Source organism: Carassius auratus, chromosome 18 (genome assembly GCF_003368295.1).
Source record: "Carassius auratus strain Wakin chromosome 18, ASM336829v1, whole genome shotgun sequence".
Lineage (NCBI taxonomy): Eukaryota > Metazoa > Chordata > Actinopteri > Cypriniformes > Cyprinidae > Carassius > Carassius auratus.
Window position 1 is genome coordinate 20,616,690 of NC_039260.1, and position 22,819 is coordinate 20,639,508.

Here is a 22,819-nt window from a genome sequence, read left to right on the forward strand (position 1 = left end):
TCAAAAAAAAAAAAAAAAGGCAAGGCACATTTCATACACAATGGATATTAAAAGTACTTTACATAAAATAATCGTTACAAGATAACAATCCCAGCAATAAAAACAAGGAATTTAAAAACTTTTAAAATTGTTTACATTTGGATTTAAAATGAATGGAAACAGTTAAGAAAAGAAAATGATTAAATATAAAATGTGACCGTGGACGATTTTGTATTGTTTATTTTTTTGATTTATACATCATCTGAAAGCTGGATAAATAATCTTTCCGCTAATGTATGGTTTGTTAGAATATGACAATATTTGGCCAAGATATATGCATAGAGATGCAACTATATTACTATATTTATTTGAAAATCTGGAATCTGAGGGTGCAAAAAATTCAAATATTAAGAAAAATGCCTGTAAAATGAAGTTCTTAGCAATTCATACTACTAATCAAAAATTACATTGTGATATGTTTACGGTAGTACATTTATAAAATATCATCATGAAACATGATCTTTACTTAATATCCTAATGATTTTCGGCATAAAAGATACATTTATCATTTTGACCCATACAATGTATTGTTGAATATTATATATCATGCCCATGCTACTAATGACTGGTTATAAAATTAAAAAGTCTTATGCATATTCTTAATAAAACTATTTAAGTAGAAAAGTGCTCACCCTTTTCAAGTTTGCACCCATGAGTTGTTATTAATGTCCGAGGAGACATTTCAGCACGATTTAGAAGCAATTTGACCTTTAAAAATAGGGAAAGCGAATAAGTGATGATCTTTGCTGAAAGATGACGTGTAGCTAACCTTTTGGGCTTTTGAAAGGTTTTTGAAATACTCTCTTCAGTCGCAGTGAAAGAAAATTAAACATTGTCTCTATTGGATAAATATCTTGGGTTAAAACCAGTCCACAGCTCTTCACATTAGAGGAGGCTCTCTGTTCAAATCAGACTGAAGAGGTCAAAGGTCAGGGATGTGTTAGTGTCGGTGAGAGCAGGTCTGGTGAGATATCTGGAGTTGGGAATTCTGAGAGTTTGATACTGTAAATGCTTCATCCATTGCTTCGCACTTTGAAGGTATTTTCCTCACCCATGACCTTTTCTTCTCCCCACACTATTTCTGCTTCCTTTTTCAGCCGCCCGACCTTTTTCTCATTGTAGGCCTCCTGGCCTTTTTAATATCCCCCATCAGTAGACTGTGATGCAGGGAGAGATCCTGTAAATGAGTTCTTTAGGACCCAGATTCATAATAATACATGGGTGGCCTATAACAAGATATCGAAATAGTTTCAAGAGAAAAAAAAATCCCTTAAAGAGTTAGTTCAACCAAAAAATAAAATAACAAATAATTAACATTTGGTCATCATTTACTCAACCTCATTTGTTTCTTTCTTCTGCTGAACACAAAATATGGTAGCCGTTTATTTCCATAATAATTTTTTTTTCCCATTTGGATACGGTCAACTGAAAACTCTTTCAAATCAAATGGATAGTAATTTATTCACAAATGGTAAATCTAAATTAACATGACCTACTTGAACATGGAAAATCCTATCCTAACAATGCAAGATTATTTGGTTATTATTATGTGCATTTACAGTAGGTTAGTTTTAAGAAGAGAACTGTGACCCAATTTTTGGTCACAAACAAACCCACTGAGAAGCACTGATTTAGAGCAGCAGGGGGAAAAAAAAAAACGTACTGATTCCTAATTCATTGGATAAAACCTGCCCCACTATGCGTTAGTTTAAAATAATCATCATTTTTAAATAAATCTGAATTTGTTATGAACACAAATGTATAATTTCATGTCTTAAGCTAAAATTACTAGTATGGACAATAATTGAATGCTTCATATTGATTGATATGATGTGTATCTTTACTTGTTTATACATATAAAAAAAAATAATAATAATGAATCAACTGCTGCAGGTGTTAAAGCTGGACTCGATGAACAGTGGCACTGCTTGTTAATTTAAAAACATTTAAAAACACAGTATGTCACTTTTTATATTTATGTTTTTCATCTGATGTGAAAGCATAATTGTGGCTGGTGAGACGTAGCTCTCAACACGTGCAGCAGAAGTACTGTAGTGCACTTCAGATGCGCCTCTGTGATTTTCACATTTGAGTTGATTAGCTTAATAACGGGGCTCGAGGACAGATGTGAAGAAGGACATAACATCTCAAATTCTCTGCAACCTAAAAGGGCTAAGTTACACTTTATTTCCACCATAAATGTTTACAGTTGATGAATTTTCAACCCAGGCTCATATGAAAACATCACTCTACAGACCTTTACATCTACATGCATTTCACTGCAGTTCCTGAAATGATCACTAGTAGCAGTAACAAATCATAAAGGTTCATTCCTTTTCACACAAATCATGTTGGCAGATTAATAAAGACATATTTTTGTGCAGTTTTACCATAGTGCATGATTTGTAAACTGAAATATTTTGGCATCTGTGTTGCATATCCAGCTCCATATGTAAGGATTTTCTGATGTAGTAAACTTGCTTGTTAGCGCACCTGGTATAGCATTAGCCTTGTGACACAAAGCACTCGGGTACAAGTTCTGTGAATCACAATAAAAGAACACAAAGTCTTGTTTAAGCAAGCTAACATGGCATCAGCAAATGTGTTTTTATCTCAGGTTTGCTCTTGTTGACACTATTTTAAGGTCAGGTTTAATGTAGAATTTCAAATGCAGCAGAGCATTAAACATTTAGCACCACTCAACTAATTTAATTTAATTACATACAGCATTGTAATAAAACATTGTCAGATTCACTTCTACTTGTCTCAGATAAACCTGAACATGCTTTTATTGTCACTTTTAATGTGACACAAAACATGCAATTTAATTTTTTTTTTTTCAATGAATGACGGTTTGTAAAAGTTACAGTAATTACAAACAAGTTTTTGTAATGTTGGACCTGATAATGTTGATTGATTCAGTACTACAGAGAATTTCTTATATATAAGGAGAAGCTATTTCAACTCAGCGGCCATATGTTGTTGATTATCCTTAATATCATCTATTATCCAGCAGAAGCATTTTATGTTAGATTACTTATGTAATGCCAGCACACACAGTATGGAGTATGAACAGCTTACAGATGAACACATGCACAAATATGGCACATATAATTCCTACTTTATCTCTTGGGAAGAAGGCATGTCCCTGCCAAAGGAAATGGAGCATAATCAGAGTAATTGGATCAATATCACGACATAATTGTAAGATAAAAGAATTAGCACTGTAGATTTTGGTGCAGGTGTTCCTGCGGGCAGAGCAGGACAGCTCTATTGCTATTGTTCATTTTTATAACAGCGCTCGTCTGTGCTTTCAGTCTATTAATTGCTCTCAGTTCTCAGTCTTCAGGCCATGTGATTGTTAGTCGATAGATGTTTGCCTGAAATGAAAGCTGGATCGTTCGCTGCTGTTTTGTGCGACTGGAGCAATTTAAAATGTTTGATAATATGATGCAGTTTTCATCTCTCATACTTGTTGTTTTTATCGGGTGCAGTTTTTTGCAGATCCATGCGCCAGCAGCCCCTGTCTCCATGGCAACTGTAGCCAGGACACCGAGGGGGTTGGGTTTGCGTGCGAGTGCAGCGAGGGTTACAGCGGGGTTCAGTGTGACCTGCCTACCTTGACCTTTGACCTGTCCGAGTCCACCTGGGACCTCGCCGAGAGCCTCGCCCCGGAACATGCCACGCCTGCCACACCTGCGACCACCACTCAAGTGTTCCAGCCAACCACAGTCCCCACCAGCACTCAAGCTCCGCCCACCCTGGAGCCGTGGAGACCCAAACCGGGTCAGAAATTGGTGGAGATACCGTGGGAGGAACAGCAGGTGAGCAGGTGTGCGTTTGTGTGAGCCCGGTGTGTCATGACGGCTGGGTTCCTCCTGTATGTGGCTTATTTTGTGCGGGTGTGTGTTGAAGATTACTGATGAAGCCGAATGTGTGAGTACCGCCGGAGGTGAGTCTGCAGGAATGATGACCGTTTCCATGGAGGTCGCCGAGGAAACAGCTGTGAAGTAAGAAACTCTCTCAAGTCCTATTTTTCTTGGAAAGATATATATTAAAATAAGAGAGTTGGGGGCTTTCAGTTTTTTGTAGCATATATGGATATTTCTAGCCATTAACTATTGCAAAATAAAACATAATAAAAATAATTTTACAAATATATAAATATTAAATATATAATATATAAAAATGTTACAAATATTGATGGAACTATAATTAATCAGTTGTATAGATTATCTGTTTAATTGATTATATAATTATTTGGAGTACATTGAAAATCTTACCATATAATTTCCAAATACTTTATATATATAAAATGTAATAAAATGAACAATTAAATATTACAATATCAAATACATAAATTATTATTTTACATCCATTATACATTTAAAACACTGAAATACACTGACAATTTTACCATATAATTTCAAAGTACTTTTCATATGATTTTTGGCCAGTAATGACAGATAAATCTATATTTTTGATCATATGAATTATTGAAAAAGCTTTAATATAGTAAATTTCAGAAAATTATACAATATACATTAGGCTCTCACATTTATGGAAGAATAAAAGTCCAAGCATATCTTGTTCTTATCGTTGTTCCCATTGTACAGTTTGCTACATAATTTTCCTGACTTTAGTTCATTGACATACTGGCATGTGACTGATTTTGATGAGATCTGTGTGTGTGTGTGTGTGTGTGTGTAGGTTGGTGGGTAATGTGAGTGGATCTGCTGTGCTGTGGCGTGTAGGAGAGGCTGGTTATGAGCAGTGCTCTGTTGCAGATGGTACAATCATGTGGTTTCAGCAGAGCTTAGATGGCCTGGTGCTCCCTGACCAGTCCCTGCACTTTGGACAAAACTACTTCATCAGTAAGTGTGTTTTTCAAACATATGTATGTGCTTGCAACATGGAGGATTATATAAATAAATATCAGAGATTTTGGTCCATATTGACATGATAGCATCACGCAGTTAGTGCAGATTTGTCGGGTGCACATCCATGATGCAAATCTCCCGTTCCACCACATCCCAAAGCTGCTCTACTGGACTGAGATCTGGTGACTGTGGAGGCCATTTGAGTAAAGTCAACTCATTGTCATGTTCAAGAAACCAGTTGATGACCAGAGATGATCTGAACTTTGTGATATGGTTTATGGAAGTAGCCATCAGAAGATGGGTACACTGTAGTCATAAAGGGATACACATGGTCAGCATCAATACTCAGGTAGGCTGTGGCATTTAAATGATGCTCAATTGGTACTAAAGGCTCCAAAGTGTGCCAATAAAATGTCCCCCACACTATTACACCACCAGCAGCAGCCTGAACTGTTGAGACAAGGCAGGAAGGATCCATGCTTTCATGTTCTTTATGCCAAATTCTGACTCTACCATCTGAATGTTGCAGCAGAAATAGAGACTCATCAGGCCACGCAACATTTTCCCAATCTTCTGTTGTCCAATTTTGGTGAGTCTGTGTGAATTGTAGCCTCCACTTCCTGTTTCTATCTGACAGGAGCGGCACCCGGTGTGGTCTCCTGCTGCTGTAGCTCATCTGCTTCAGGGTTCAATGTGTTGTGTGTTCAGAGATGGTATTCTGCTTACCTTGGCTGGAACGAGTGGTTATTTGAGTTACTGATGAATTTCTATTATCTCTAACCAGTCTGCCCATTCTCCTCTGACCTCTGACATCAACATGACATTTTCGTCCACACAACTGTTGCTCACTGGATATTTTCTCATTTTCTGACCATTCTCTGTAAACCCTAGAGATGGTTGTGTGTGAAAATCCCAGTAGATCAGCAGTTTTTGAAATACTCGGACCAGCCCGTCAGGCACCAACAACCATTCCACATTCAAGCTCACTTAAATCCCCTTTCTTCCCCGTTCTGATGCTCGGTTTGAACTTCAGCAAGTCTTCACCACATCTAGATGCCTAAATGCAATGAGTTGCTGCCATGTGATTGGCTGATTAGCAATTTGTGTTACCAAGCAGTTGAACAGGTGTACCTAATAAAGTTGCCGGTGAATGTACATATATATATACAGGTATATCCCAATTTTTAAATCAGTTAATTCCTTATACTATATATATATATACACACACACACACACACACACACACACACACAAACACACACACACAAACACACACACACAAACACACACACACACACAGTATGAGAAATCCGTGCTTCAAATTGGGACTTTGCCTTTGAAACATCCTTGAGCATAATGTCTGTTTCCAACTTGTTTGCAATTCAGAGTTTTTCCAGACACATTGATGAGTCTTTTATTTGACCCTGTCTGGTTCTGTGAGCCAAACAATGTCTGTCCTTGAGGCATTGCTATGTGTTTGTGTGTGTGTGTGTGTGTGTGTGTGTGTGTGTGTGTGTGTGTGTGTGTGTGTGTGTGTGTGTGTGCGTGCGTGTGCGTGTGCGTGTGTGTGCATGTCTGTTTATGTCTGAGAGGGAGAAAGAAGACGCTGTTGTTGTCATAGCAGTTATTAACTGTTGTTGTCATAGCTGTTATAAAATATCAGGTCCTGAGCCTAAAAGGAAATTGTGTTTTGTAGGTTTATAGTTGAGTAAAAAATATTACAATTTTATGACATGGATTTGCTTTGGGAAAAGGGTAACTCTTTATTACAATTGTGGATTTCTTTTTGTCTCTCTCTAGGTGTGCTGCATGTTGGTGCACCCTCTGGTCCGGAGGTCACTTTGAGGCTGCATCTCAATGTAAAAACCAATAACTGTGTGGAGCCCGGCAGTGGATTCAGTGACCCACAATGCTCTGGGAAAGGAAAATGCATCACCCAGTCCTCTGTGGTAATGATCTCAGATCATAATAAGTGTTATTTCTTCTCATATTTTCTCTTTTTTGAAGAACTTAAAGGACCAGCATTACAACCCTGGATCTGTGCTTTTCAAAGTGTTGATATAATATTTATGTTTGTGGGCTTTCTGTGAAGATTTGATGATGTGTGCTTAAATGTGAATCACAGGCCACGTTTTACTGCCAGTGTGATGATGGGTATTCTGGGATCTTCTGTGAGGAGTTTGACGCCTGTCACCTGAAGCCCTGCGAAAACAACGGCACCTGTGCTGACCTCAAACAGAGAGATGAAGGACAAAACTACTCCTGTACCTGCCAGCCAGGTGTGTGAGCTTATGTGTGTTTGAGGGATTCTCAGGAAACTGTGTGAGGACATGGCTGAATTACTATGATAGGATTAACAGGGTTTTGATCTTAGTTATTATTAGCATTAGCATTATTTGTTTTTTGACTGTAATATCACATTTGCATATCCCTATTCATCAGTGAGATACAGGTGCTGGTCATACAATTAGAATATCATCAGAAAGTAGATTTATTTCACTAATTCCATTCTATATATATATATATATATATAATTTTGATGATTATAACTGACAACTATGGAAAATCCCAAATTCAGTATCTCAGAAAATGTGAATATTGTAAAGAGGTTCAATATTGAAGACACCTGGTGCCACACACTAATCAGCTAATTAACTCAAAACACTTGCAAAGGCCTTTAAATTGTCTCTTAGTCTAGTTCTGTAGGCTACACAATCATGGGGAAGACTGCTGACGACCATTGACGCCCTGCACAAGGAGGGCAAGACACAAAAGGTCATTGCAAAAGAGGCTGGCTGTTCACAGAGCTCTGAGTCCAAGCACATTAATAGAAAAGTGAAGGGAAGGAAAAGTTTACAAGCAATAGGGATAACTGCACCCTGGAGAGGATTGTGAAACAAAACCCATTCAAAAATGTGGGGGAGATTCACAAAGAGTGGACTGCTGCTGGAGTCAGTGCTTCAAGAATCACTACGCACAGATGTATGCAAGACATGGGTTTCAGCTGTCGTATTCCTGGTGTCAAGCCACTGTTGAACAACAGACAGCGTCAAAAGCGTCTCGCTTAAAAAAGGACTGGACTGCTGCTGAGAGATCCAAAGTTATGTTCTCTGATGAAAGTAAATTTTGCATTTCCTTTGGAAATCAGGGTCCCAGAATCTGGAGGAAGAGAGGAGAGGCACACAATCCTTGTTGCTTGAGGTCCAGTGTAAAGTTTCCACAGTCAGTGATGGTTTGGGATGCCATGTCATCTGCTTGTGTTGGTTCACTGTGTTTTCTGAGGTCCAAGATCAACGCAGACATATACCAGGAAGTGTTAGAGCACTTCATGCTTCCTGCTGCTGAACGACTTTGTGGAGATGCAGATTTCATTTTCCAACAGGACTTGGGACCTGCACCCAGTGCCAAAGCTACCGGTACCTGGTTTAAGGACCATGGTATCACTGTTCTTAATTGGCCAGCAAACTCGCCTGACCTTAACCCCATAGAAAATCTAAAGAGAACACGTCATTCACTTCTTCGTCTGAAGCTTGTGTTCGAAACATGGCATGGAGGCTAAAGGACACAGTGTCTCTTACAGGGGAATTAGGAATGGGAGGATAAAAGCAGAAGTTAAAAATTCCCAAAGGGAATGAGTTGATAGCTAGGTATTGATCTGATTTGGACGAGAACGCTGCCTTGTCTGGATCACATCCCTTAGGTTCTGCTTACCTGTTTGTGACCCACGATTCCTCTTACCCCTGTCCACTGGTGGGGGAGGAGCGCGAGTAGCGACACTAGCTTTCTGTGTCCGTCTTTGATCCTCAGATCGAGACAGGCCAGGACTATGTTGTTCGGGATCTGACCTGGACCTACATGGAACGAAGGATCTGAAAGCAGCAGAGCGCGCATTGGTCTCACTGAACTTCTTGATCACTGTCCTAACAAAAATACCGAAAAGTTCAGAAGGCGAAACCTGAGCATCGAGAGGAAAGCCTTTTCTTTCTTCCCAATGTCTGCCAGGTTCATTGACAGATGTCTCTCTGCTACCACCATGGCCGCCATAATCCTGCCCATGGCCGAGGCGGCCTGCTTGGTAGCATGGTGTGACGAGTGGGGCGGGGCTGAGGAACATGGGAACGAGCGAGGCCGGTGGAGTGATTGGAGATGAGCGACACCTGCGACACTCACCGGTCTCGAGTCCCACGGAGGAGATGGAAGGATATAAAACAGGAGCGACGACAGTGAATGACGAGAGAGGACCAGGCCTGGGCTTTATTTTATGTTTGCTTTTTATTTGTGCGCATCAGTCGTCTGTGAGGGGCTCATGCGCTGTTTTGTGTTTATTTTGTAATTAAAGTTTCATTTTGATTGTCTGCCAATTCCCGCCTCCTTCTTCCAGATGAATAATGAAGGTTTAATCATTACACATGGAGAGAGATCTGTGGTGCGGCGCAGCTCAGCTACCTGATCAGGAAAAAGGCCCTGGCCTCTATCCAGGTCTCCTAGCAGATCAGTCTGATAGTGAGTGAAGTGAGTGAAAGTGACATTCAGCCAAGTATGGTGACCCATACTCAGAATTTGTGCTCTGCATTTAACCCATCCGAACTGCACACACACAGAGCAGTGAACAAACACACACACTGTGGACACACACCCAGAGCAGTGCTTGAAGCACCACCATCATGTGTAATAAAGCCACAGCCTGACCTGCTGCTGCATATGCCTTGCCATTTAAGCGAGATGTATTTCTTGAAGGGGCTTAGATGGCAAGGAGGGAGATTTAGAGAGGATGTCTCCCCCGCAAAAAGAAAGCTCTTTCTACATGGGGCATTCTCTCATAGCTATTTTCGTGCATCGCCTCGATGTTGGCACAACTCTAATGCCAAAAACAATGGATGCGAGAAGAAAACTGCCTCTTTAATTTTTTTTCGATCTCTTTATGGAGATCAGGCAGAAATGGAAGGCTCACCTGAGCTGGAGGGCTATGGTCAGAAAGATAACGCTCATCGAGGCAGCCTCACGCCGTCACCTTGTTAGTGCGCTTTCATGACAAGTCCAACTTTGTCGTGGCATGATCCATAACCTCCAACAGCTCTACATAAGCAGGGCAGGAGGATTGAGAAGGCTCAGCCTCACCTTCATCACCATCCTCAAATATGTCCTGCTTTTCCTGGGTAAAAACCCAGCAGACAACTAACCTCAGTATCAGAAAGTATTAAAGATATAACATCATCCTCCCGAGGCTCTCTCTCACGAAAAGGAAAGTCCCTCTCTAAACATTCAGACAGATCCACCTGAAATTCTCAAGAGCTCATTCCCCTCCGTGCCTCAGCTGCGGCAGGTCCTGAACCGCGGGAAGCAGATGGCTGCCTTTTTTTTCAGTGCCTGTTTATAGTCACGCACAGTAGTGACGTCAGAGGCTGTCATCGACCAACTCATTGGTGTTTTTTCAATGTATGCTTCAGACACGGGTCACGATGAGGTGTTCTCCATAGCGCACCCTACAGGACGCAGTTCGAAGTTCTTTCTTTTCTATTGGTCTTAAGTAATATTCTCATTTTCTGAGATACTGTTTTTTTTTTTTTTTACTCAAAACACCAAGCTTTCATTGCCTATACATTTGTTTCTTTGTTTTTTCCATCTCTTTAATAGTTCACTGTGGTAGCTATGCAAGTTCAAATTATAACATATATGAAAATTCAGATTATAATAATATAATACCGTATATGAAATATGAGTGAGTGAGTGACAAGACATTCAGCCAAGTATGGTTACCCATACTCAGAATTTGTGCTCTGCATTTAACCCATCCAAAGTGCACATACACAGCAGTGAACACCATGGCCGCGGGAAGTGGGGGTGCTGAGGGTGCTGCAGCACCCCCTAGTGACGAGAGGGAGATAAAAAAAAATATTAAAATATTTGTAACTAGCTTGTAACATTTATTTTTTTGGCAACAAATGTGGGATCAGCTTTGACTAGCCAAGCAATTGTAAATAGTACACTATAGTATTTTTGTAAGGTGGTGGGGATGGAGAGTATTATTTCATTTGTGTGTTCTTTGCATAATGGTTGTGGAGAACTGTTAAATAACGTTTAAATAGTCGGAGATTATTTCCTTGTGGTGTGCGTAATTTTTTTTTGGAGTTAATAGAGTTGCGTGTGACATAAACATGCAGTGACTCAAGCCAGCTGACCAAATCGATTGCATTGTTTTAGCGTTACTGTGAAGTTTGATTAATATTATATTTTGTTGTAATATTATTTGTTGTATCTAAATAAGTTGCATGTATGTATAGGCTATCTGAAATTGTAATGAAAGTAATTATTTCGTTTTCTTTCGATTATTAAACTATTATTTCTGATTCTGCTTCTGCTTCAGATTAATAGCGCATTGCGCATATCTGAGAACTGATGTCTGTGTGTTTCAGACCCTGGCTGGCTGTGCACTGAAGTGTATATAACAATAAAGTAGTACATTTCAATTTATTTATTTTTAAAATGTATTTTAAATAGGCCTATAGGCTCATAGGTGTATTGTCAAAAAAAAAAAAAAAAAATTCACAGCACCCCCTGTTCAAAATTACTTCAAGCGGCCCTGGTGAACGCACACACAGAGCAGTGGGCAGCCATTTATGCTGCAGCGCCCGGGGAGCAGTTGGGGGTTCGGTGCTTTGAGATCTGAATGTGCTTTTATTAATTGAAATACATTGAAATATGAACATGAAATAGTGCTGAGTATTTGCATAACAGGAATCTAGCAAGAAGCAATGTCTTATAAATTGTGTATATGCATGTGCTGTCTTGTGTCTGTTTTTGTGAATAATGGAGGTTAACCTTGGGCAGTGAACAGGGCTTTAATGCTCTAATAAAGCTTTAAATGGAAAGATAGGGCAGGGGAAGAAAATGAAAAAGGAAGAACAAAAAAGGGTTGCGCAAGAGACATTGAAGGTCGGGGATTTGTGACTTTGATCATATAAATGAAGATTATTTTAAGCCTGTTATTTAAAGCCCTCTAGAAGAAACAACTGTGCCTTTTTAAGAAATGCTGTCATGGACATGCTGATTGCAAGGCATATCTGTTAATGTCTAGTGGAAGTCACGCAAGCACATGAACAAACACTGTTTACCATTTTTGTAAGCGGATTATGGAGAACACAGGAAGGTATAAATGATGTTGATTAGTGGTGTTGTAAGAAAAGCAGCCAGCCTGCTTTGGACAACTGATTCTTGTTGGTTTATAACTGAAGGCTTTGGTCAAGGTTTTTTTTTTTTTTTTTCACAAGGAAAATAACAGATTGTGTTTACTGCAATCATTTGTGTGTGTGAGAGTGAGTTTTTTTTTTTTTTTTTTTTTCAACATTACAAGGAATAACTGTTTCCACAATGACAGGAAAACCTGAAATCACTAATATCCCCATGAGGAAAATGGCATGATGTCATAATGAAAATGTAAAAAATGCATAAAGGTTTTTGTGAGGGTTTTTAGTTCAATATAAATAGAGTGGAAAGAAAAAGTAGAAAGAAGAAAAAGCTTCTGTAATATAGATTAATCGATATAGATCTTATGATAACCGATAACAATGCTGATTGTTTGTATATGTATGAAAACTGATATGCAAAATGTATATTTATTTTATGTTTTACTTTATATATCATGCAAGCACAATCAGTTCACTTGTTGTGTATACAGTAATTATACATTATCATTCATTGTCGGTGGATCCGATATTACAAAAACGATATTGAATTAAGATAACCTATCGGTCACTTAAACCAATTATTGGTCTTTGTCTACTTTGTATGATGCATTCAAATATATTTTTTTTTAGAACTGAGATAATGCAGTCTGTCTGTGTGCTTTGAAGGAGATCTTTGTCAGTCATTCAAGAATAGTAAAACGCAAAAATCAACAACATGCCCACAAAAAGGAAAACATTTTAAAGGGGTCATATGATGCTTTTTAAAAGATCATTATTTGGTGTATTTGGTGTAACAGAATACAGTGTCCCTTTCAAATTACATGTTATCTGATATTACAAGACCGATTAAGGAAAAGTTATTATCGGTCACTAAAACCGATTATTGGTCAGTCTCTATGTATGATGCATTCAAATGTAATGTGTTTTTAATTTTGTATATGTTATGTAAAATGTAAATAATACTACACTCTGTGTGTGTGTTTTAGGTTTTGAGGGAGACCGATGTCAGTCATTGGTAGATCACTGTGTTTCTGGACCCTGCGGGAATGGAGCCACTTGCTCCAGCAGCCTAGAAGGACCTCACTGCTATTGTGCTGAAGGTACTTATTAATAGCCTGCTCTTATGAAATCATGTCTGACACGATCAAATCTGTTGTGTGCTTGTCTAAGTGTGTATGTTTGCAAGTGTATATGTGCGTTAATCTTGAATCGTCCTGATTCAAGCTCTATTTCTGTTCCATCTCCTCTTGGTCTCTCTAAGTGTGTCAGAGAGTTGCTTATTTTAAACTGTCTTCCTTTCTTCCAATTACTTGTGAAACACAACCCAGCGCCGCCCTCTCTCTCTCAAGGGGACCGCAGCTTCAGAGCTGGCTCTTTCTCTAACCAGGGCACGCTCTCAGTCAGCAGATAGAACAGGGACACAACCACTTCTGCTTCCCAAAGAAGCACTAGAAACAGACTAGAAAGGAAATTTGATAGGAGTCCCTTGAACTTCGGTGGCAGAAATGCACTCGTAGGCTGAAATATCGATCTTGCAGTGTGAAGAGGCACAGTAAGCCACTGTTTGAAACACAAGGAACGTTGAAACAATAAGGAAAGAGACACCATTAGCACATTTCTAATTAGTGTGGTACAGCTCAGGGTACAGCTTTAAATATGTGAGGCAGTTAATAGCTATTTCAGCATCTCAGGGCTAAACCATCCATTCAAACTCTGGATGGTAATAGAAACGACGGCAAACAGCAATGAAAGGCATTCGGTTGGAATCAAACCTTTAGTACCATTCGAAACGGTGAAGACAGTTTTCCAGAGCTGTCACCCTTTCTTCCATTATCTATTGAAATGAGCTACTATCCTTCACCCAAACTGCTGAAACCATCAACTTTCAAGAAGCAGCGGAAGATATCCTTTTCCCACCAGCATTTAACCTCTCTACAACCCACTGGATTCTTCTCTGCATTTCTCCTCTGCTCTACCAACCTCTAGTTTTCTAATAAACACAGCATTGTATACTGTGAATGCTGCAAAACTGGTTATTCTCCTCTATTGTAAGTCCCTTTGGATAAGAACATCTGCTAAATGTATGAATGTGATTGTCATTGGAACACAATAGGATGATTTTTTCAAAGCAGTTAATCATACAATTACAGTTGGTAATATTCACATTTATGAATCACCATAAATGCACTGTAAAATTAGTCCTTCACTATGTTCCAAGTCTCCATACAATGGCTTTGTGTAAGAGGCAGACTAAAATTTTAATAATTCACTGCAAACCGTTCCCTTCAATGAAGCTCTCAAATGAAATATGGTACCAGTTATGTGATGTTTGATGGCAGTGAGGTTTGGTCATGAGACACATTAAAACAATGTTTTTTGATAATTTTTTTATAAAAAATGTACATTGATTTGAGCTGTCATGTACGTTTGACTATCAAGGTGCTTTTTTTTCTTTCTTTTTTTTTTTTTGCCGGAGCTTCACATTCGTAATCACAATGATCTGTCCGTGTTTCACCTTTTGCGTTTCAAAAAAAGAAAAAAAGAAAAGAAAAATGAATGAAGAATAAAAGGGTTTGGAATTACATAGAATGGCGTGAGGATAAATAAATAATGCATTTTCAATTTTGGGTGAACTATTCCTCTAATACTGGCAGTGAAGCACATTCATGTTGGCTCTGAGAGTTTCATTAAGATAATGCATGAAAGCGCTTCCGTAAGGAAAACTGTGGGTGGATCAGTGCACTGAGCTCTATTTCTCTGTGTGTGATTGACATTTATTAGGGGGATCATAGCCACCAAGCTTGTAATCTGCTGGTGCGTGCATGTTACTAAGAGGAGACTACAAATGCCCAACAGCAAACATACACTATACATGCGTGTCTGCACACACTTATTTACAGAATTCTGGGTTTTACTGACTTTATGGATCTTTAATCCAGTCGAACACATTTCGAAGTTTATCTATCATCATTATTGAAATACATTACAGTGGTTCTCATTCCAACCAATAGAGTTTCCAGAGACTTACAGAATGCCAAGGCGCATTGAAGCTGATCTGGTAATAGTGGTAGCTCAACCTTACTAAGACACTTCCTACAGCTTTTTCCTTTATTTTGTCACTCATCTGTGTATAAAACCAATAGTTCTTGCATTGTGACCAAAATCTTTTACTAATTATTGATTTAAACACAACCCTACAAGCTCACGTTTGTCTCTGAGTTGCCACACCCACATCTTAATATACAACCAAATTACATTTTCAAGGCCCTTTGAAATGATCAGATAAAATGAACTGCATCAGACTCAAACTGGTCCCTTTATGTAATACTGCACATCATAGTCTCTTTCTCTGTGTTAGGTTATCAGGGTGCCATGTGCGAGCAGAAGATTGATCCCTGTGCTTCTGGGCCCTGCCACAATAATGCCAGCTGCTCCCCACATGGTGCTGGTTTGGGCTTCAGCTGCACCTGTCCTGCAGGTTTCACTGGACCTACCTGCGCCCAGCTAGTGGACTTCTGTGCCCTCAACCCATGCGCTCACGGCATCTGCCGCAGCATCGGCACTAGTTACAGGTGTCTGTGTGTACCAGGTGAGGATCTCATTGGCCTCCGCTCATAGCTGTGTCTGTCCGTTACATTCCCTCCAACTATGTCTGGTTGCCATGGCAACTGCCTCCTGCATATTGCGTGCTCAGACATCATTGTCTGTGAAGTGTGACTGCACCAGCTGTGCAGTCAGATTAGTCTATCCACTGATATCACCCCGCTCTGATAAGAGGTGTCCAATGGGACCTAACGTTCTCCGGTGGGATTGCAAGTAATGCTCAATGGGATGGCGCTATGAAGAAGACACTTCTGACAACAAATGTCCATTCCGGTGGGATTGCTGAGATTTGCACACTCTGTAAACACAAAATGATCCTCAGCTAAATAAATGATCAAATGATTTAATGTCAGCATTCTCGGCCTGGGATACTAGTTAGTGATGTATGCAGAGTAAAAAAAAAAACAAAAGGCTAAGTTTTACCCATACACTAAGGGTGTACTCACACTAGCCAATTTGAACCGTGCCCGAGTGCGTTTGACCACCAAAGCGCGGTTCGTTTGACTAGTGTGAGTGCTCCAAACCGTGCCCGGGCGCGGCTCGATTAGCCGGCCCTGGCCCGCTTGGAAGAGGTGGGCCAGGGCACGGTTCAGTTGGACTCGGGCGCAGTTCGCATGCAGTGTGAGCGCTAACCGTGCTGGAGCATGGAAAAGGACGCGTTGCGTCACGGTTTTGCGACGCTCCAAAACCAACATGGCAGGGAAAAGTCGCTTTGGTCTACGGCAGAGGTGCAAAACGCATTAAAAACTAAAAACTGCAAAGTCCTTGCTGCACTTCAGCTGATTGATACCTTGCAAACATCCTCATACGAGCAGCACGATTACGTGAAAATTTTCGCGCCACTAAGGCGACACATCCGTTTAACAACAGGCTGTGAGAGGGCTGTGGACCAAACGACACAAAATTATCCACAAAGAAAACAGAGCGATGGACTCCATTGTGTTCAGAGAGTGCCGCTCTTCCTGTTTATCCCGAAACCGTCGCACCATAATGACGTAAGCGTGCTCCGGCACGAATGCTGAAACCCTATATGTGAGTGGAGGCCAGAGGGGGAGTGGGGAGGGGGGACAATCGTACTCGGGCCCGGTTCATGGCAACCGTGCCTAGTGTGAGTACACCCTAAGGTATACGTACAGTGTGTGATGTGTGCATGGCTTAAATGTAATTATCAACATAGAATGCATGTACTGTATAAGCACAGCCCAAACCATGCACATTCTATATATTTTTTTCAACTAGCTTGAGGTTTTTCCACTAATTAGTTTGTTCACATCACTTGTCCAAACTTTTGTTTCCCAGCATGCTTTGATAAGCAGTTGTGTGAAAGTTTTAAGAAATACCCATAACTCTAATTTAAACAAGAACAAATATATTTAATTGCTCATAACTTCTGTAAAGAAATAGCACTGGATGAGGATTAGACTTTCTAGTGCACATATGTCAAGTGGTTATGTTCCTGCACACAATGGTGAAGTCATGGCCTAGTGGCTAGAGAGTTGACTCCTAATCCTCAGGTTGTGGGTTCAAGTGTCGGCCCGTTAATATACCACAACTGAGGTGCCCTTGAGCAAGGCACTGAATCCCCAACTGCTCCCTGGGCTCCGCAGCATAAATGGTTGCCCCTTGCTCCGAGTGTGTGTTCACTGCTGTGTTTGTGCACTTTGGATCGGTTTAATTGCAGAGCATCAAAATACTCCGCTGTATACTGTATCACTTTCAATGAAATGGTGTTTGTGTAAATTTCAGTATCATCATAATACTGTAAGATCACAGCCTGATTTTTCTAACCGCACATACTCTGTACGCTCAGCTTGCACATGCACACTCATTTTGCACTAATTAGTTTGTTCACAAGATGGTAGTAGGGGTGTCAAATAAAAATGTACATTTTGATTATTCCTCAAGCTTAAAAATAAAATGCACTTTTGAATGCAAAAACACTGCATTCAAATGTTAGGTGAGCGTCAGGTAGATTGGCGCACAAAAATGCGATGATGTGTCGTTGCTTTTTTATGTTTTTGTTAGCCTATCCAGTTGATCCCTCTAGATGTAGTGATATTGTGATGTTTAATCAAAACCTTGTGGGAAAACAGAACATCAATGCAGAGAAGATACTTTTTTTACATTAAAACTAAAAACAAGCCCTTTCACACAGAAAACATATTTTGCGCATTTTCTAGAGGGACATCTATCAATCTATCGCACAAAAGAGACACATGTTTAGAAATTCATGTAAAATTAAAGTAAGTTCAATGTTTAAAAAAAAAAAAAAAAAAAAAAAACGTTTCTAGACTTTATGTTTTTTTTGTCTTTTTCATCCCACTGCATCTCCTACTGTGTGATTGCCTTTCATCTCTTTGTATTAAACTATGCGTGATTCTTTTTTGTTTATAATTTTTTAAGCAACTTAATTATGTTTCGTACTTTTTCACAGATATTTGATATTTTATTGCTTTAATAAATGTATACAAATTACTTTATCAAACCGATCACTGTTCACATGGATCTGTGAAACCACTTAAATTGCTGTATTATTTATGCCAGGCCAGTAGTTGGCGAAGTCAGTTAGTTTGTGAAGTAACCATATTTTTTGCAAAGAATTGTGTTTGCGCACAATATCAAATGTGGTATACTTTGAAATGCTCTGCATTCAGTGTTTTTACTTTGACCTTTAGCATCACTATTGCTATCGCTCTTACTCGGGGTTAGCGATTTAAACAGATCCCTTACTCCTATTTTTAAACTTCGAAACAGAATAAAGAAATGAAGCCATTTAATGACGATATCTATGGATCAATATATACACAACACAGAAAACATTTTTTCTCACAGTCATCTGTGCCATCAGTTTGCTCCTGCTGTCCTCATCCTGTAAACCCCAACTAAACTGAACACTGCTCTCTAGTGGCTCTCTATGAAAACTTAAGGAGAAATACAACTTAAGCTCTATCGACTACATCTATGACATGCTGTTGATTGCTACAGACAATAATTTAGTGTTTTCTATCTACTCTCTTAGGTTATCATGGTCTGTACTGTGAGGAGGAGTATAATGAATGCTTGTCTGCTCCCTGTCAGAATTATGCCACATGCAGAGACCTGATCAATGCTTATGAGTGCATCTGCGCCCCACAGTTCACAGGTGCGTTTAATGCACTTGGAGATAAAAATGTCAGTAGAAATGGCACGTGATTAATGTGTTGTGGGTTATTTCAGGTAAGCACTGTGAGATATTTAAGGACCCCTGTCTGAAGCTCAGGTGCCAGAATGGAGGACGCTGTGAGAGCGGAGGGAGAAACGCATCCTGTGTGTGTCCTCCAGGATATATGGGTGAATATTAGTGTTTGTTATATTTCTATGATATATGTGTGTCTTTGGCTGGGTTCGAAATAACATATTACCACACTACCATTCTACTACTTCTAATATAGGGATTTTGAACCTGTTAGAATTCACAGACTTCTACAAATGATCTTATTTGTGCAAGGGACAAGGATTTTGAAAGGCAGCTATATATTTTCGCATATGAAGTCCTAATATAGATAGATAGATAGATAGATAGATAGATAGATAGATAGATAGATAGATAGATAGATAGATAGATAGATAGATAGATAGATAGATAGATAGTGTAAAACATTGTTTGATAAATATTTAGTTTCTAATAATTAGGTGAATATTAAGCAAATGAGCATTAAGATACTTTTTACTAGTAATGTAAGTAGGACGTAGTATTAATTTAATTATTTACAATATATTTTTATTTATTTTTGATTGTAATCAACTTTTCTTTTGTGTAAGGTTTTTTGTTTTTGTCTGTAGTACCATACTGTTAAATTTATTTTAATAAAAAAATTATAATCCACTTTTTTTGTGTAATATTTCTTTTTATAATATTTAATTTCCTTTTTATATATTTATTTGACTCTGTTTTCTGTAAACCTTTTCATGGACCCCAGTTGGAAAATCCCTAACCTAATATGTTTGCTAATGTAAGTGTGCAATATGGCACACAATGCATTGCATTCAACTTGACTATCGATTTCTACCATTTGATCAGTCAGCCATTATAAAAAATTTTGCACAAGCTGGATTAAACAGAAAACCTTTTTTTTTTCAAGATAAATTGTTCTTGTATTGTTTTAGATGTGTACTGCACAGCAGACTAGTATGCATTCCAAACACAGCCATTGTATATTTTGAGCGTAACGTTGATCGTAGGTCTGTATTCTGCCTTTTTGTCTCTTTGTAGGTGAGAACTGTGAGGTTGACATCAATGAGTGTGAGAGCAACCCATGTCACCATGGCGGCACCTGCATCGACCAATCAAACGGCTACACCTGTCACTGCCCTCCTGGCTGGGTCGGCGGAAGCTGTGAGATCCGTGAGTTTACGCCAGACTTCCTACCTACAAACACTACACAGTTATTGCATAATCATGAATTATTTATAATTCTTTAATTTATAACACAGATATGGTTTAAAATAATCCTTGGGGGCAGCACCTTAAAGGGATGCGGTATTCCTGTTTTGCTTGTGGCAGTTCAGTCATTTTTCCTTGATGACTTAGACCTCAAGGACAGCGTTATGAATGCACAGTGGATCCTCTGAGGAGTGACGTGCTCCTGCCTTTTATGGCAGCTGTGACTCTGCACCATTAGCTTTCTGTGAACCTCCTCACATTCTGGCGGGTCACATCATTGTGGGATGACTGTGACGTGCGAGGAGGCTTGGCCATGTAACTCTCTGAAATAACTGGCCATTCAGAGATTCTCAGGATTATCCCACTGTGTTTATGTGTGTGTATGACCTTGCTAGATGACACTTGGTCTGTGGCTGTTTTCAAAGCATTTCATCAGCTAGACTGCTGTTGTAAATGAAAGGAACTGCACTCAGACACCCAGAATCCCCTAGCAATGCCCCATCCAGAACACTCTAGCAACTTTATAACAGAAATCATTATCAACCACATAGTACAGCGCAGGTTTTTCTCTTTTACACTTTCTTTTCTCTCAGATCTGCAGTGGAAGATGGCTCAGCCTGTCGACTCGCTGACCAACATGCCACGTCACTCTCTGTACATAATCATTGGTGCTCTGTGCGTGGCTTTCGTCTTGATGCTCATCATCCTCATCGTTGGCATCTGTCGCATCAGCCGTATCGAGTACCAGGGCTCCTCCCGTCACAGCTACCAGGAGTTTTACAACTGCCGCAGTATCGACAGTGAATTCAGCAACGCCATCGCCTCGATTCGCCATGCAAGGTAATATATAGTTTCAACTGTAAAACACAAAAGAAGATATTTTTAAAGAATGTTCAGTCTGTTCTTTCTATTACAACTTAAAGGGATAGTTCACCCAAAAATGTATATTGTGTTATTAATTACTTCCAAACCCATAAGGCCTTCGTTTATCTTCGGAACACAAATTAAGATATTTTTGTCGAAATCCAAGAGCTTTCTGACCCTACATTGACAGAATCGCAACTGACATGTTCAAGGCCCAGAAAGGTAGCAAGGACGTGCGCTGAAGACTGACAGGGACGAGACGAAATTGTTGAATAAAGTTGTCTTTTTTTTTCTTTGCACACAAAAAGTATTCTCATTGCTTCATAAAATTAAGCTTGAACCACTGATGTCACATTGACTATTTTATGGATGTCCGTACTATGCTTCTGTGCCTTGACCGTGGTAGGACCCTTGCTGTATATGCAGGGTCAGAAAGCTCTCAGATTTCATAAAAAATATCTTAATTTGTGTTCCAAAGATGAGCGAAGGTCTTATGGGTTTGGAACAACATGAGGGGGTGTAATTAATGACAGAATTTTGTAGGGACGCAATAAATTATTATTTTGTAAAATCAATTCATCTAACGATTATTGTAACGATTAATCGACTAAGCGATTCTTTCACAGATTAATCATTAAAGGCCGTTTTGCAGGGTTAATTCTTTAACGAATTTGTGCAATTTGATTGTTGGTAATAAACATTTAAACTGTTATCCATTGGATTTGGATCACAAAACGGAATATAATACAAAAAAGTAAGTACTATCTTACAGCGGTCTCCTTTCCCCCACAATGCATTGCATTACGTCACCTTGGGGAGAGAATTTACCAAAGCCCGCCTTGAGAGCATTTAGAGTGACTAGAGAGAGTATTCAGATAGCGCAGATTAATGATAAATAGATAAATATATAGATATTTATAGATAGATAGACTAGATATGTAGATAGACAGACAGACTGACAGACAGATATCGACCAACCAACACCTGCCAAACACAATGACAGACACGCGGCTACGTTTGCAACAACATTTTCACTGGAGGAAGAGATAAACCCTTAGAAACGTCCATATAGCTAGCATGATGCCTTCTATTTCTAGATGACAAAGACAATGTTTACCAGTTCTACGACACTATGACAAAGGTTACCGGTACTTATCTGAACTAACGTCATGATCACTGCCACTATATATAAAGAAAACTTAGATTTTTCACTCTGTGCTATTCAATGACAGTAAAAAATACGTGTCGTTATTGTGCACTGCTGCTCGTAGACTAGCTTCAGTGCTCATTGCTGCGATGCTAAATGATAGCAACTCACCAGGACACTTCACCAACTCTCCACTCATTCTCTTCAGACCATGCATAGGCTTTGACATACATGTTGGCTCTTGCCACCTTTTCCTCATCCCAGTCAGCCGCTATAGTTCTGATGCTGATTTCCAGGCACGTTTTTGAGCTCGAAATCACTATTTCATTACATTCTATTTAATAAGTAATATAGATTAATTATTTTATTGCAACGTTACATTGACCTAAAATCGTTTTTTCAACGTGTACCACTTGCAATAAACACTGCATCCGTAGGCAGTATTATTCAAAGGGACTGCTATCGTTGTTTCGCGTGCTGTGTGACATCAGAACTCGGAGTACATCGATCCAGTACTAGTTCAAGGGTGGGAAGTCACGGGTTTGACTGCTGTTCCAGTGCACTTTCATGGATTTAAGGTTGGAAAAACACCGGTTACGAGTTGCTGGAATGTGGCATCACACTAGGCTGAGGCTACATTTCCTCGACTTCACCCCAATGTGACCTCATAGCCGAGTGA

The 22,819-nt window shown here is 39.4% G+C and overlaps 1 protein-coding gene across 1 annotated transcript in view; it reads left to right on the forward strand.

Annotated features, from left to right (window-relative positions):
- Positions 1-22,819, forward strand: part of LOC113118632 (delta and Notch-like epidermal growth factor-related receptor) — a 33,474-nt gene that overhangs the window by 7,551 nt on the left and 3,104 nt on the right. Inside the window, exons 2-12 of the mRNA XM_026287963.1 lie at positions 3,534-3,863; positions 3,955-4,049; positions 4,750-4,913; positions 6,720-6,868; positions 7,045-7,198; positions 13,090-13,203; positions 15,462-15,692; positions 18,726-18,848; positions 18,923-19,036; positions 19,959-20,090; positions 20,723-20,969. Of these exons, the coding sequence (XP_026143748.1) occupies positions 3,534-3,863; positions 3,955-4,049; positions 4,750-4,913; positions 6,720-6,868; positions 7,045-7,198; positions 13,090-13,203; positions 15,462-15,692; positions 18,726-18,848; positions 18,923-19,036; positions 19,959-20,090; positions 20,723-20,969 (1,853 nt within the window). The remainder of the gene's footprint in view (positions 1-3,533; positions 3,864-3,954; positions 4,050-4,749; positions 4,914-6,719; positions 6,869-7,044; positions 7,199-13,089; positions 13,204-15,461; positions 15,693-18,725; positions 18,849-18,922; positions 19,037-19,958; positions 20,091-20,722; positions 20,970-22,819) is intronic.